The 16,606-nt window shown below is 36.6% G+C and overlaps 1 protein-coding gene across 2 annotated transcripts; it reads left to right on the top strand.

Annotated features, from left to right (window-relative positions):
- The first annotated feature begins 294 nt into the window (after positions 1-294).
- dhx58 (DEXH (Asp-Glu-X-His) box polypeptide 58) lies at positions 295-6,154 on the top strand. 2 transcript variants are annotated; one of them, XM_044100050.1, is made up of 13 exons: positions 295-328; positions 2,199-2,310; positions 2,399-2,596; positions 2,723-2,927; positions 3,015-3,205; positions 3,279-3,392; positions 3,664-3,796; positions 3,920-4,105; positions 4,208-4,458; positions 4,569-4,880; positions 4,964-5,154; positions 5,247-5,346; positions 5,441-6,154. In XM_044100050.1, exons 3-13 carry the CDS (start codon positions 2,420-2,422, stop codon positions 5,624-5,626), a joined length of 2,046 nt encoding a protein of 681 aa, XP_043955985.1. In that variant the 5' UTR covers positions 295-328; positions 2,199-2,310; positions 2,399-2,419; the 3' UTR covers positions 5,627-6,154. The 2 variants fall into 2 exon arrangements, with proteins under 2 accessions (XP_043955985.1, XP_043955984.1); XM_044100049.1 differs by having other exon boundaries at positions 2,396-2,596.
- The last annotated feature ends 10,452 nt before the right edge of the window (positions 6,155-16,606 follow it).

Here is a 16,606-nt window from a genome sequence, read left to right as displayed (position 1 = left end):
AGTCTTACGTTAGCTAAACAGATCAATATGCAATGTGTACTGTATCTGACACACACTAAAGATTTTATTTTAGCAGAAAAGGCTTTGGACTAAACTGTTACTCGTGTTAGCCACTCTAGCACCAAGTACAGCTAGTCAATCAACCATCGCTGTGTCCAGGGAAGCGCTGTTTAATAATCCAGAAATAAATATCAAGCCTGGAAACTTGATATCGTAACGGACTGAATGTTTTGTTTTTAACGTAATCTTTGCTCGTCTTGCGGGGGCGCAGGCGGTTGCCACGGTAACAGGTGTGCTTAAACCACAAAGAGAGAGAGAGAGTAAAAAGGTACGAGTGGTTTTGAGTTGATCACCTGTTCTGGTTATTTTACTTTTGTTTACCTTTGCTGTGGCGCATTACAGCCGCTGTAGTTTCTAAACGTTGGACTAATTACGTCGTTCGTTTGTGACGGTCGCATCGTCATTCATAACAAACGTCAAATAGAAAAAATATATTTCATAAACTTTTAACAAACAAATGGCGTCTTTACCTTAACAGTCTGTAGCTTCTCATATTGAGGTCATCAAACCAAATTTCAGATCTACCATAACTGACTGACTGACACCTGCTGGCCTCAGGTTTGCAACCAGCTTGTGACTGAAAAACCAGTAACCTCCTCCCAGATGATGACATGAACTTGTTATTTCCTCTGTCTATTGTAGTAGCTGATATATTGTGAAAATCCGGTAGAAAAGATGCACTAAAGGAGTCATGTTTACATAGAAACAATGCTCTACGAGGCTTTGCTTGTGAGACTTGCGGTCACGTGGGTCGGTTGTGGGCGGAGCTTGGTAAGGTCCATGGGTCTGGTGTTTCAAAGTTAGCTACTTTCCTACAGATTAGTTTGCAGATAGCTCTGTTTTAACTAGGCATTAAAGAGTCATTGGACATAAAGTGATCCCAATAAGCTAATATCCAACACAAAATTACTTTGTGCTAAATTTTTAGGGCTGAACAATATATCGAGTAAATGTTGATACATATGTTGATGAGAGATATATATTTGATATATTGTACAACACAATATAGCAAAAAATATCGGGATTGCAGATTTTCCTCATATCACCCAGCCCTAGTGCCAATGAATACTTTGAAAGAAACTACAAAATGATTCAGTGTCATTTGCGTTTAAACAAATGTTTCAGCATTTATAAATCAGAAACTGCAATAGCAAACTATATAGGTGTGTCTTTTCTGCTGCAAGGCTTTAAGTTTCACTTTCCTAAAAGCAAAAAGAAAAACAAACATGCACTGCTGTTAAGGGTCGGCATGCAAGATCATACTGTTGTGGCCATTCAGAAATGTTAGCAGTTTAAAACAATTACAGCCAGGTTGAATTAAATCAAGTTTGTGCGAGAATTACTCCACATGCTTAGGATTTTGTTTTTTACTTTTTTTTCTCATTTGGCTCTCCATACATCTTTTATTGTAATTACTCCCTCAAACAACTGTTCTAAACATTGTGCATTCAGGAAGATATTTATTTTTGAACATTATAAGTAGTACTAGGTGCTAAGAAAATATAGTATATTTTTCTTCACCATAGTTCCAGTTTTGTCTGTGAATTTAATCAAAAAAGAAACAAAAAAAATAGTTTACTCAGTGCAGTTTGTTTATAAATGTACCCAAATATTCCCATTTTGTTATTGCTGTTTATACTTATTCTGACTATTCTTTGAACTTGATACTACTGAAAATTTTTTTGTTATATTAATGTCTTATATTATTTCAAGCTTAACTGTGAACAATAATGTAATCAGAAAATAATTGTGTAACTAAAGCAAATAAAAACAATATGTAGGAACAAGCAGAGACTTGAATATTTTATATATGAGCAGAAACTTGCGGTAAGTTTTGTTTTCTTGTTGTATGAACAAGAGAGGGGCCCGGTTAGGGTACATTGAACTACCCAGGAAGTAGAACATTTAATAGATTTGAACTTCTGCCGACAAACATAAATAAATATATGTAGATGGAATTCATAGGTACCTGTGAGGAAATTATTTTATTTCAAGTGGAGATTGTAAAACAGTCTTCTCTGTGTTAGGATCGGGTTTCTTGAGTCATTTCATAATGACTGTAAAATGTTGCTCTTCCAGAAACTCCCTCAGTAGGGCCACACTTGTTGGGTCAGACGTTTTTTACTTTCGTTTTCCAGTTTGAACGTCACACTTGAAGCTATTTAAAACCCCAGCACCTACCTTGTGAAATGACAGTAGAGAAGACAAAGAAGCTGAAAGCACAGAACTGTCCTCTATTACAACTAACTGGTAGGTTTGGAAGCTTCTCTTACTTTCCAACATAGATTAATGAGAATAATTAAATCCTTTATCCTCGTAAAATGCTTGTATTTAGCAGCTTCCTAAGACTACGCACAGAATGGCAGAGTTTAAACTACGTTCCTACCAGAAGGAAGTGGTTGAAAGGGCACTGAAGGGAGAAAATGTTATCATTTGGCTTCCAACTGGAGGTGGAAAGACCCGAGCTGCTGTCTATGTAGCCAGAAAGCATTTGGAGACCACAGCAAAAGCTAAAGTGATGGTGCTTGTCAACAAGGTACGCAAGCATTGAAAAAAGAAAGAGAAACACAAGTTATGTATGTATGTATTTAAACTCCAACAAGTGTGGCCCTACTGAGGGATTTTGGGGTTACTTACTATTCTATTCCACTCATAATTACAGGTTCATCTTGTGGACCAACATTACACCAAAGAGTTTAAGCCTAATCTGGGTAATGATTATAGACTCATGAGAGTCAGTGGTGACAGCCAGGAGAAGGATTTCTTTGGGATAGTGGTGCAGGACAATGACGTGATCATCTGCACAGCCCAGATCCTGTATAATGCTTTGATCAACCAGGAGGAGGCAAAACATGTTGAGCTCTCAGGTCTGTGAAGCTGAACAGGAAACTTTTTTGTGGTGCTTATGGTGCTGAGGAAACCTAACCACATGCTCCATTTATGTTTGCACTCAGATATCACTCTACTGATAATCGACGAGTGCCATCACACCCACAAGGAGGCAGTCTACAACCAAATAATGAGATGCTACGTGGAGAAAAAGCTGAAAGGACAACGACAGATACCACAGATCCTGGGTCTCACTGCCTCACCTGGGACAGGAGGTGCAACGGTTCTGGAAGATGCTGTGAATCATGTGCTGGAGGTCAGATGAACTAAAATTCATTTATCATCATTAACCTCTACTGAAACATAATCCTTTTCCTCTTCATTTTTAGATCTGTGCCAACTTAGACTCAGTTATTGTCTCAACCAAAAACTACACTCCTGAGCTGGAGGAGAAGGTGCCCCGGCCCAAAAAGACCTATGACATTGTGGAGAAGAGAGCAGCTGTAAGCACATTTCGTGATATGTAGTATAACAGACAAACAGTATTTAGTATTTGTCTAATTTAAGAAGTTAGATGTAGGACACCTTAGTCCTAAACTGAAATCAGTACTTTTTTTCATGGGGACTGGGCTTTGGGCCCCATAAGGCACACTCCATGCTCACAAATTTATATTTGTTTGAAAAATGGGCCTTAAAATGTATCAAATACAACAAACACAAAAGCAGGTTGTGTTGACCTAAAACATTGTTTTCACTGCACCTGTTTTCTTACAGGACCCATTTGGAGACCATATCAAGTGGATGATGCAGCAGATCCACGAATTCATGAACCTTCCTTCTGACGTGCGGCTTAGAGAATGTGGCACACAAGATTATGAGGGAGATGTTGTGATTTTGGAGCAACGAGGTAAGACTACCGACTTCAGTTTAATTGTTTCATTGTTTTTTAGACTGATAAGAAGCAATTTGATCCTTGAAGAGGGCATCCCATTTCATTGATTATACTAACACGTGTATCTTTTTGGATCAGGAGTTAGAGAGAACAACAGACTCTTGGCACAATGCGCAATCCATCTTAGAGAGTATAATGACGCTCTACTCATTAATGACACGCTGCGAATGATGGATGCATATTCCTCTTTGGAGGAATTCTACAACACAAAAGCCACTATGGCCATTGATGGAACAGATTACTTTCTGGTGGGACTTTTTCAAGGTGGGAATTCTGAACTTGTTTTTTTATTTTATGCCTCCATTGAAGTTCTATGTTCATTATACAAACATATGTATCCATGTTATGTTTTTTGTTTTGATACAGAGAATCAGGTGGAGCTGAAGAAGTTTGCTACAGATCCCCGCTATGAGAACCCAAAAATGGCAAAACTTGAGAGCACTCTCCTTGGCCAGTTCCGTCCAGATGTCCAGTCTCGGGGCATTCTCTTTTCCAGAACTCGCAGGAGCACCCACTGCCTCCTCGACTGGGTCCAGAAGAAAAGGACATTGCAGAAAGCCGGGATAAAGGCTGCCATCCTTACAGGGGCTGGTAATGGCATCACTTATATGACACAGGTTTGTCTATGAAAGATTCAATCAAACAAAAAGCTTTTCCCTCTCTTTAGAAACTTTTTAAAGATGCTTTTTTAAATTTCTTTTTTTACATATTTTATGCTTTTTTGTAGAATGAGCAGGCAGACACAATCCGCAACTTCCGAAATGGTAAACTGAACCTCCTGATCTCCACCAGTGTGGCTGAGGAAGGCCTCGACATCCCTGAATGCAACCTAGTGGTACGATATGGACTCCTTACAAATGAGATTGCACAGCAGCAGGCCAGTGGACGTGCCCGAGCAAGGGACAGCCAGTATTCAGTGGTCGCCCAAGAAGGCGGACGTGAGATCCGCCGAGAGCGCCTCAACGAAAACCTGGAAGAGCTGACTGGAAAAGCCATTGCTAGAGTCCAGAGTATGAGTGAGCATGAGTTCCGCAGAAAGGTGAGGATATAACAGCAGTTCCTTTTTTGCTGCGTTATTCTTTGCTGCTTACAATTTCTGTTTTTTCTCTTCTAAATTTTTAGATCAATGAAATTCAAACACAGGCCATTAGTATGATTAAAGTTTTACAAGATCGTAAAATGGAGAAGAAGAACCGACATCCTGCTTCTAGCATCAGGATCTTGTGCAGAAACTGTTTTGCACAAGTGGCATCTGGGAGTGACTTTAAACTTCTTGAAAATGCGCACTATGTCAACGTAAATCCTGACTTTAAGTGAGTTCACCTCTTCCCAAAGACACGTTGTCCAAAGTAAACCCTACTGAAACATCTTTCATGTCCTAAATGTTGCTTCTATGTTCGCTTAGAAATCACTACAAACTGGGTGGAAAAGTAGTGCTGGAGAAACGTTTTGAGGACTGGGAGCCTGGATGCACAGTCAGCTGCAATAATGGCAACTGCAACAAGGTACAGATGGCACTTTACTCAATAATGCAAATGTTCATTAGAGTTGATGGTGGTTATTTTGGATTCTGAGGCTTACTTCTGTTTTCACTTACAGGATTGGGGATTTGAAATGAAATACAAGAAGGTAGCCATACTTCCAAATCTCGCCATCAAGAACTTTGCCTTGGAGACACCTGAAGGAAGGGTGACAGTTAAAAAGTGGAAGGATGTTCCTTTTATGGTCGAGGAGTTTACATTTCAACAGTATTGCAATGACCACTTCCCTGACTTGTTTGATTAAGACATAGATAAGCTCAGTATGTTTTCTGAATCCATTTTCCTTTTTGTTTCCTCTACATTTTTAGGGGGAAATGGGAAACATTTATTGTACTGTCGGAGGTGCTTGAAAATAAGCACATCCTTTAAGAAAAAAAATTCACTCCATGCATGTTAAGTCATATTAGTGCTGGCGGGCCAGTGAGGTATGTAGAAGCTTAAAAACCCATTACTTATCGATCATGCTTGAAATTAGCGAGACGGCTTTGTTTATGCCCGAGGTCTTCCCTGTGTTGCATGTATGATACGCTTTTCCTCAGCTTCATTGAAAGTCAAAGCAGAAAACTATTTTTGGTGTTGCATAAGCTTTGCTGAACATTTTATATTCACACAGGACTCTACATGAATTCTCTTTCAGACACTTTAGTAGGAAGAAACATTTAGAATAACTAAAGAATGAATTTGAATGTTTTATATTTATTCACTCATGTATGCATTCCAAACTAATTCAAAGCTGAAATAATTTTTTTTTATTAAATTTCCTTTGAATCGATTCTTTGATTTTCCACTAGGTGGCAGTGTCGATTAATTCAAGTTGTCAAACTATGAGCGGTGGATCACTGAGATTCAGAGCCTTCAGCAGCAGAAATTATTCTTAATCCAAACATGTGCTATAACAGACAACAAAAATGAGGAATGATCACAATCTTGCTAGTATTTTCTGAAGAGAGACCCTGAACTTCTCCCTTTAGTGAAGGACCTCCTAAGACACTATACACAAAAGTAGTCAGTTCAGTTTGAAGAAAATTAACTTGTTCATATTTTTTGTAAATATTTATCACACAAAATTGAAATCAAACCACTGTTGACCCTTTTTAAAATCCTCATTCTTTGATTCAAAATGGGAAGTTGTGGTTAACATTAACAGCTTGGAATAGCTTCTGTTTGTACATAAATCAGCTTTTATTAAAAAGCAGCAAAGATACAACTATCAAACTTTAGTCCAGAAGACATGCTGCATAGATTCATCTGACCTATGAAATGTCTTTGAGCATTTCTCCGGGCAGGGACAGAAATGGGTCGGCCCTGCAGTATCAAATCTGCCCTAATCCTTTCGAATCTGTCCGAGAGCTGAAATCAGAGCTGCTTTCATGGACATAATCACAATAAAAACAGACTGACTCAGATGTTGGTGAGCAGAGGGAAGCCATGCAGGATGATTTTCTCTGATCAAGCTCAAGCTTTTACAATCAGCGCTGATTGCTTCCTCTTTTTTTTGAACGCCCTATGCATCCAAATTGCAATTAGCTGTCTTGTGAAATTAAAGCAGCTTGGAGTACATGAGAAACAGATGACAGTCTCTCTCTCTGTAGCTACGCGAGACTGGTTGAGCATGTTTGTGCTACAAACACAATACAGTGTACTCTCTGGAATCCAGGATGCACACATGTAGACACACCTGTATGTGCAAAAGCAGGCCAGAATATTTTTCCATGTCATCACAGAAAGCCTATATTTAGGCTAGGGTTAGATTTTTTACAAACACTTCTGTCTGGTTGTTTATTAGTGAAAATGGAAGAAGAAACCTAGATGTCCAGAACAAATCTTTGCATAAGAGCTTAAGTGTAGTTTTTGTTTGGCTGAAAAATTAAACTCCAATAGTATTATCTGGCCAGTTTGAACAATTAATTGTAAAGCACTGAGCCATGTTGCACTCATGTCTGTCCACTTGCTGTTGAAATGCTGAATGTTTTTATTCCCTGGGGGCACAATGTATGTGACACAACAGGGGCTGCAGAAAGTGCAGTGTTTTGTTTTCTTCAAAAGTCACTCGGTTCTATATAAAATCAACCGACTCAATTGTACAAGCATTATCTTTGTTAGTGTATTTTATCTTTTTTTGTCAAATTTTCCATCTGTTTTTTTCAAAAGTATCATAAAAGTTTTGTTTTTGTTTTTATTTTTTTATGTGAATTCCTTCTGAAACATGTATGGTTTCACTGGAGCTCTACACAGTAGTTATGTTGTTGTTGTTGGCTACAACAATAATGGCTGTAAAACACATCACTTGTTCTGTTTTGTGGTTGCAGACAGAAGTCACACCTGCTGGGTCATCTGTCAAATTACGGTAGTCTCACAAAAAAAAAAAAACATTCCTGTTGTCTACAGTATAGAGCACATCTTTTTTTTTTGGGTTTTCAGTTTTGTCACACACTCCATGGTCCAGGACACAGACAGCTGTACTCTGCCCAGTTGCCCTCTATGAGGATGTCGACCTTGTAGAGGCAAAACGACTTCACCCGTTGGTTTTCTCATGACAGCAAAGAAGGATGAGGTTACCTTCAGAGATGCAATTCTCTGGGACACCTGAATTGTCCTTCTGTTTGTTGGCACATTTGTTGTTCCGGCTATGTCTTTTATTTTAAAGACTAGTGAAGTACCTGGACACTGTGAGAATTCCATCTGCAGATCAGCTGTGTCTGGAATCTTTGAGTTCATCTTCAAAATCTTTTGTGAGACTGATGGTAATGCACTTAGAAAACCACAGATTTTTTTTCGAACTTTACACAACACTGTTACATAGTAATTAAATTAATGCTTTAATTTACATCCAGATAATTCAAATCCCACATCTTAAAATCCGTCTGAAGTTTTTGTAGTAAAATAAACGAGGATCTGGCTCTCTGAAGTGGCCTGTAAATCTGGTGTGAGTCAAGAGTGAATCAGCCCATTTCATGCTCCATTATAGAGAAGGTAAATTTACACTTTGTGATCTAACATATGCCTACTAGTTCCTGATTAATTCTCCTCTGCTTTATATGAGGCAGACTTGCCTTCCTAATTATTCTTTAGTTCAGAAGGAATTTGCTGTAGCTTTTTTGTCACACTAAATGGGCAAACAGCCTTAAGATTGTTTGATTTCCAAGTGTTTTTTCAGTCAGTTTACTTTGGATTGGTACGTACATTTAGATCAAAGCACAGCTACAGCTCTGTCCTAATAGGATTATTGTAAGCTCAGAAATCAGACAAATAGTTCTTATTCACTATGTAGGTAAGATTTTTGTTTAGTAAAAGCATTACTACTTTATCTCCTGCTGACTTTTCTTGATGGATTTAAAACCAAAACTGAGCACCAGTGCAGTGGCTTATGCTATACTGAGAATGCTATTCTAGTCAGTGAGGGTCATTATAAAGAACTACTTGTGGTTACATACAGTGCAAAGTTTGGCTTAACAATGAAAATAATATGTCTTTTAAGAAACATTAAACTGTTTTTTAGAAAAAAAGCATAAAAACTTTGATAGAAGTAAAAACTAGCTGGCCTGAGTTTAAAAAAAAAAAAAAAGCAAAAACAAATTATGCATACTTATACAGACACACAAAGTTTTATTTCTACCCATATTGACTTCCATTCATTTTGATAACTGTATTCCTACTTTTTCTAATGATAACCTTAACTAGAATCTAATCCCCACCTTACCTCTTAACCTGATCCTAAAACAAAGGGGACCACGTTTTGGTACCAAAAAGGCCAGTTAGTCTTCAGAAGACTAGTAAATGAAATTGTTCTAAACAAGATTAATAAACAAGTACACACACAAACACACGCCCACACACGCATGCACACACACACACCCAATACAGTGAGAATTGTGAAATAAAAACATGAAAGCTAAGACAGAGAAGAATGAAAGTAAATGAGGCAGCATCACTGGGTGGGGAAATGCAATCTATCATGCGAGTGTCAAAACTCAGAACAGAGCCTTAAAAATCACAAAGAAACAGAAACAACATTGTTCTGATAACATAGCCTGGTAAAAGTCTTTTTTTTCTGAGAGTACCAGTGCAGCCATGTAGTATAAAAAGATTTATGCTGGTCTAACAGAGTAAAGTATTGATCTACCTCACTCATCTGAGATAGATAAGTTTTGGAAGAAAAATGGTCTACATACCTTTGATTTTCTTTTCTGTCTCATTTCCAGGAGAGAGAATGGTGGCAAAAGTAGAAATATGCTGTATTTTAGTGAATCTGTACGAACCAAAGTTTCACTGGAGTAATTGTTATTTAGAGAAGCAAAAGATAATTGAGTGAAAAAAATATAATAAAATGTAATGTTAAAATGATGTTCTGTAGAATATATGCAGTCAATCAGTCAGCTTATTAGTGTATTTGCTGATGCAAGATTTCTGTAATTGTTCCTTTTCAAAATCATTCTTTTATTTATTATACTGGATGTGGCCTTTGCATCACATTTTATAGTTTAAAAAACAGTTTTTAATAGTTTGAATTGCATCGATGTAACTTCTTGAAAGTTACCCTGATAATAATGAAAGCATTTATTCCACTATAGCTTGCGCTTCATAATTAAAAAATTAAAAAATGTGTTCATGTCACACATTAGAAAATTAAAATGTAAAGTTCCAAAAATACATTAAAATATCTAGGTAAGAAGAATAAATCTTCTTCCTTTCTGTATCTTGTGTAATACTGGCAATGAATTAACATCCTTATCACAGAGATTATCACCAATGACCAAAACAACCCCAGTCAGAAGACCTCACTATTGGATTGTGCCATTTATCACAAAGCTGAAGGTTTTCTTAATAGAGGCAGTAAATTAACTGCTGGTGAGTTCGGACAGATCCAATTAAGATGAGGTCCATGTCACTACCACACCTCTCAATTTAATGCAACCAGCTGCTCTGTAAGCAAAATTGCAACAACAGTGATTCACCTCAACCTCAGCCTCTTTAGTCTCCACTGTATTAATTTGCTTATAACAGTATCCTGCGAGTGGTGTTAACATCTTGGCCAAAAGTCCAGGATTACATATTGTGTCACTTCGACTGTTGTCATGAAAAGTAACCATATACTATTAATAAACATTTTATTAGCAGAGAAGCCATGCTTTCATGCTGAATACATTTCATTCTGCCACCACACCCCCTTCTTTTTCAGAGTCCCTCAGAATTTCTATTCCTGTCTTTGGTCTCCCATCTATCCACAAATGTACAAATGATAGGTTTTGTGTTGAATCAGAAAAGGGAGCCTTGCTTCACCAGATGGAGAATGGCAGAACATCTGACTCGTGCCAGGAAGAGGAAACAAAGCAGGCTCATTTCTGCAAAGTGTGTCCTTTCTCTTCCTCTTTCCTGGCCAGCTTTCTTTGTCTACCCCTCACTCTCCTTTCAGCCCTGGTAATTATATATATATATATATAAAAAAAAAAAAAACACTTGTCAATCTTTTCTGAATTGTATAGCTAATGGTCTATCTATCCTCATCTGTCCAACAGTAAAGCCAATTAATTTGATCAAGCTATTTGAAAATCATTTTCAGGCACAGCAGGAGTGCAGTGTTAGACAGACAGTGCTGACAGGATGTATCTATTGTTAAAAAAAACAGCAACACTAAGAAAACAAAAAGAAGTGAGTCTGAATAAATCCAGCTGTAATTTTATACCTTCGGGATTATTCTATTATCTTGTTCCGAGCATCATTTCCTTGTTATTGTGACTGTACAAAAAGAAAATGAATAAATGTGGGGCTATTTTCACCATCATATTCAGTACAGACTGTCAACAATGTTATGAAATCAGTGTAAATCCAGAGGGTAAATATAGAATACATGCAAACACATATATGTTCAGTGTCCACTACAAGTCTGAACTCTCTCAGCTAGATCTTCACACAAAGAGTAGCTCTGGATGCAGTATTAGAAATAGATCAGCCACCTTTTCTCCATTAGTTTCCATCAAGTTGTCAAAAATCAAATCACTGATCCACACACTTGGGATCCTCGGATTTCTTTTAGATTGGATAGCTGTGGTGTACAAGAAAGGAAAGACACTAGAGGCAATCACTGTTTCCACAAAGGGCCATAAAGGTTTGGATTTTTGTTTTCTCCCTTAATAACAAACATCTTTATTTAATAACTGCATTTTGTATCAAAATAAGATCTCCCCGGTCAAGAACAAAAAACTGAGGATCAATTATCATGCAACATCAAGAAGGAAGATAATAAACTTGAGAAATACCAAGGGCTCAAAACACCTGAATGGTACCACTGATCATCAGTGAATCAATCATTAGCTACTACTCCAAATCACTGCAGCAGATTCCAGGAACAACCTCTTAGATCTCCGCCCAGAAAATCTGTTGTGGCAACACCTCAGTCAGAGCAACAGAAATTGAAGTTGAACAACCCAGGGTGTCCAGAAGATTTTCCATTACTGTTTTGACGGTTTGTATCTGGAAGTCCCACAGGATCTTAGCACAGCCCATTGTTTAACTTAGAAGTCTCCTCTGCCTTCCAGGTTTGTATTCTGCACAGATGTTTCTGTTAAAAAAAGTATATGTATGTGTAGGTCAGTTGGTGTCTTTCCATGGTTCAGTTTAAGGTCCTTAAAGCATGCTTTCTGAATTTTGAAGCCCACTTTAGAGAACTTGTAGAAAATAAAAACTCCAAGATAATACCATGCTGTCTAAATAAAACAGGACAAGAGTCTGTTAGAATGATTTTTCTTCCGTTTTTTGCTGAAGAGAGCTATCAGATGGTTGATGCAGGCCTTTGATGCAACACTCCATTGTCTTGCAGAACTGCAGGAAATTGAAAAGCGGAGATCTTGAGATTGTTAGTGAAGGGAGGAGCGGAGGTGGAGGACAGGGGTGATGTGGAACCCATCAGGGCTTGCAGGGACATTGAGCACGGAAATGAACGAGCCATGCTTCACCCAAGGGTGGGGGACTCATACTCAGAGTGTGGATGTTGAGAGCACAGGAACAAGAGGAGTTAAAAATAATCAATAGAAAAGGTGACCACATTTGTTATGTCTGTTAAAATTCAGTTTCAAGGTTTCTGCAGCATGTTTTCAAGTTGACACATTCTATCGCACTGGCATCCGAGGTTCTGTTCAAGTTCAGAGTAAACAATGAATTACATAGAGCTCTCTCCCTCTCAGCCCAAAAAGAGCATTTGTTACTTTATAGTTAAGAGTAAAATTTTAATGGAAACAAAATTGGATTTGTTTTTTTGTTCTGCCTTGAGGAGCATAAATCCTTTTATTTTTTTATCAGTGAATATGCTGTTTCATATTTGTCAAAGGATGTACTTTCCCATATTATTCTTCCCTGTGCTGATGAATTATAATGACAGCATGAACTTCCTATTGTAGGTTGGGAACTACAAAGTAGTTTTAAGCAAGGTTAACAAGTCAATTTCTGCTCTTTTGATAGACCTGGAAAACAGAATTAGCATTTTTCAGTTGCGCTGTTGCATACTTTGTGAATATATTTGAATATTCCAACACTACTTCAAGTCTTGCTAAAGTGCTTCTTTTAAGAAGAAAATCTGTGAGACTCTTTACCTGTTCTGTCTTTGGTATTAAAGGAGCTCCTCCAGGGAGTGATTCAGATTTTCAGATAATTATGATATCACATTTGAATTTGGATAGTTCTGCATATCCATGTTTATTCCTACCTTTGATCTCCGCCTGTTTTCAAATCAAGCTGTATTAAATGTACTTTGGAAATGGAAAATTACAACTATTTTAATTGCAAAAAATAAGACGTGACTTTATCATAAAAAAAAGCTGTTTTTATTGTTCCATTGTTGTCCTTTTATATCTAGGATATTTTTTTTTGATTTTTTTTTTAGAAATTGCAAGTTTTCTCTAGGGTAAAAGTTAGAATGCAAAATTGTCACACAAGCCATACATTGTTCATTATGTACAACAAAACTATTAAGAATGATTTTGTGGACTAGAAAAGTAAACAGGCCACCTAAATACCTACTGTTGTGAGTCACCTTTATGTCGCTTAATGCTCCTCAAGTTCAGCATATTTTGCTCCTTCAATTGCACCTAAGAGAATGATTAATAATAGCCTAACAACCTCAATGAAACAGCAGGATATATAAACCTACACTTGTTAAATATTTTGATACATCTTACTGTATCATGTTTTCTTTTACATACATGCAATACACACATTTTTAAAATGTGCTCTACATTTAGTTAGTACTGCAAAATGTAAAAAATACTCCTGAGAGTCTCACACCCCATGAAGAAAAGCGGTAAAGTGGTTTATGGTGCATCCTGGAAACAACTACAAGAAAGAAAGGAGCAAAACACAAAAGACAGCATTATTTCAAAAACCCTGTTGTGTTTATACTTTTAAATGCTGTAGAAAATTCTTTTCCAAATATAAATACCTCTGAAAACAAGAATGTTTTGACAAGAAAACAGTGTTCATAATTTTGCTCTTCAATACTATGGATAGTAAATACAGCATTTTAGTAAATCTTGTCTTGTTTAGAGGTAAGTCTTTTTTTTATTCCTTTTTGTTCAGCCCAACAATTCATGGTGGAACAGTTTTATATTACAAAAAGTATGTATATCTTTTCAGTGATAAAACCTATGTTTTCCAGCCAAACGTTTTGCTTTCTGACAAAAAAATAAAAATCGCATTTAACTATTTCATGGATAGATTTAGCAATGCGGAGCTATTGTTCACATCACAAAACTGACAAAAATAAATAAATAAAAATACCTAATTTCTCTTTTCCTCTGGGGTTCAATATGAATGTTTCAAAAACTGTGCTCTGGTCTTAGATTTGTTTACATTTTGTGGCTGTGTGGACCCAAATCTCTGTTGAAAATAATAGATGTTCTAAAAGATCATTAACTTCTGATTCGGAGTAGATCTTGGATTTTTAATTTCAGATTTGAAATAATGCACATCCTAGTGTCGAAAGCCCTTTGAACAGTCATTAAAAAGTCTTTGAGTTTGAAGTCATATCTCCAGAAATACATTGTAATCCTAAATCCACTTTGATGGAGCTCATGCAAAATTATAAGGAGCCTCTGAACGAAACATGGATATGAGTGGGTGGATCAGTTTTTCCGTATGTGGAGAGGATACCTGCAGCACTCACAAGTCATACTCCCCCAGAAACATGTTCCGGTATTAGAAGAGGAGGTGGGACATGTTATGTGGGCTTGTAATGTGTAACGCGGCAGGCCAGACGCAGGAAAGTGGGTTTGCTCTGGCGGGAAATGGCTATTTACGTAGCTGAAAATGGAGTGCGCCTCTCTGACATTTTCATAGCCCTGCAGGCAGGAGTAACCTTCATTGGAAAACAGAACGATTAAAGAAATGAGAGGTGAGGTTGGAATGGGACGGGCAGAGTGAGAGATGGGGCAGAAATCATGGGAAGTGATTGCATGGGAAAGTGAGAGTGGTTGGAAATGGAATTTTGAAGATGGCGAAAGAGAAATAACGAAAGGCAGAAAATAAACAATGAGTTTTTGGAGGTCAAAAAAATGTTGAAAGAAGAACTAAGAGATTAACAAAATAAATGGAGCAAAAAAGGTTAGTGGTGAACAAGGTTAATAAAATACTGAAATAAAATATTCAGAAGAATGGAATTTACCAAATGGAATAATTTTTGAAGTGCTAGTTTTTCACAGTTTTGGGCTTGTTAAAAGACATTGATGTAGTCTCCCTCAGTGTTTATAACTCATAAAACTACTGCATGGTTTCCTTTTTAAACCTATTTCTACAGTTATTTTCATTGAATCTAACTATATTGGAAGGCTGACCAATTCTTCTTCCATATCTCCATAGAGTGTGATATTGTTGAGATTGATCTCCTGTTTAAATCTAAAATTGAACTAAAAATACATCTTTTTAACAATCTCACTGACCCATGACAGCTCAAATACATAACATCTTTTTATTATTATTATTATTATTATTATTATTATTATTATTATTATTATTATTATTATTATTATTATTATTATTATTATTATTATTATTATTATTATTATTATTATTATTATTATTATTATTATTATTATTATTGTTATTATTAAATTTTTATAGCAACTGGGTTCTGATTTCTCTTTCGAGGTATGATTTCACAGTCAATCTCATGCAAAGTCAGCCAACCACAGGAAAAATTACTTTAGACTTGCACTATAAATAAAGTTGATATTTGCCCTTATCTTCCAATTCTGCCAGTTATTGCTGTATAAAAATGTCAATAAACAAAACCTGAAACTTTGCAGAAAAAAGGCGAAATGTGCTTAGAAACCATGACAAACATGCAAAAAAAATCATTCCCCAGCTGCCACCAACTACCAATTACATTGTGCACCGTGAGATTATAATTATTTCAAGTTTTCTTTGTACAATTTTATTTAAATTTATTGTCTATAAACATCTGATCGTAATCAAATGCAACCACTTATGAAATAAAGACCTAATTATAACTGTGGAGCGCACCAAATATTTTAAACATGTACTAAAATGAAACCAACCTATAATTTAAATATAAATATAACTTTTATTGACTTCTTTTGATTGAAAGCACCACATATTGATGCTTTTTGAAATGGCAAAAATAATTAGATAGCTCAATGTCTGCATTTGCAAAGTTAGCAAAGTATGTTGAAGTTCAGTGTTGCCTTAGAGAGAAAAAATGAAGGATGTGTAAAAATTCTTTTAATCTCTATCTGGATAGATTTAATCATGTTCACAGATATTTAAGTTCTGTTTGCTCTGGGAGTTGATGGTTTTTACTGTTGACTGGTAGGATGAAGGTCTGGAGTTAAAATCTTTGACTGGAGTCTTTCTGGTGTTTGCATGCTCTACTGTGACTGTGGGATCTATCCGGTTCCATCAACTTTCTCTTATAGTCCAGTGATTTATAGGACTCATCAACTAAATCCGAAGCTTGTTTTTTCATTTGCAAGAAGATAGTAGAGCAAGATAGTAAATCACACAGTTTTGTTGTCTGTCCACGGAATGAATTCTTGAAAGAAAGGCATCTCAGGGTTTTAATATCACACGACCATTATAACATTTGGAAAACCACATATGAGCCAATGTAAAATACATGGGGAACCTGTTGAAATTTTGAAAAATTATCTGTGCTATTCTGAACCAAATCTATGTGACCGTGTAGCCAAAGGAGATTTGATTATATCATCAGATGAAG

This window comes from Gambusia affinis, linkage group LG19 (assembly GCF_019740435.1).
Source record: "Gambusia affinis linkage group LG19, SWU_Gaff_1.0, whole genome shotgun sequence".
NCBI lineage: Eukaryota > Metazoa > Chordata > Actinopteri > Cyprinodontiformes > Poeciliidae > Gambusia > Gambusia affinis.
The sequence above is the reverse complement of the archived record's forward strand: the minus strand, read 5'-3'. Positions and strand labels throughout refer to the sequence as shown.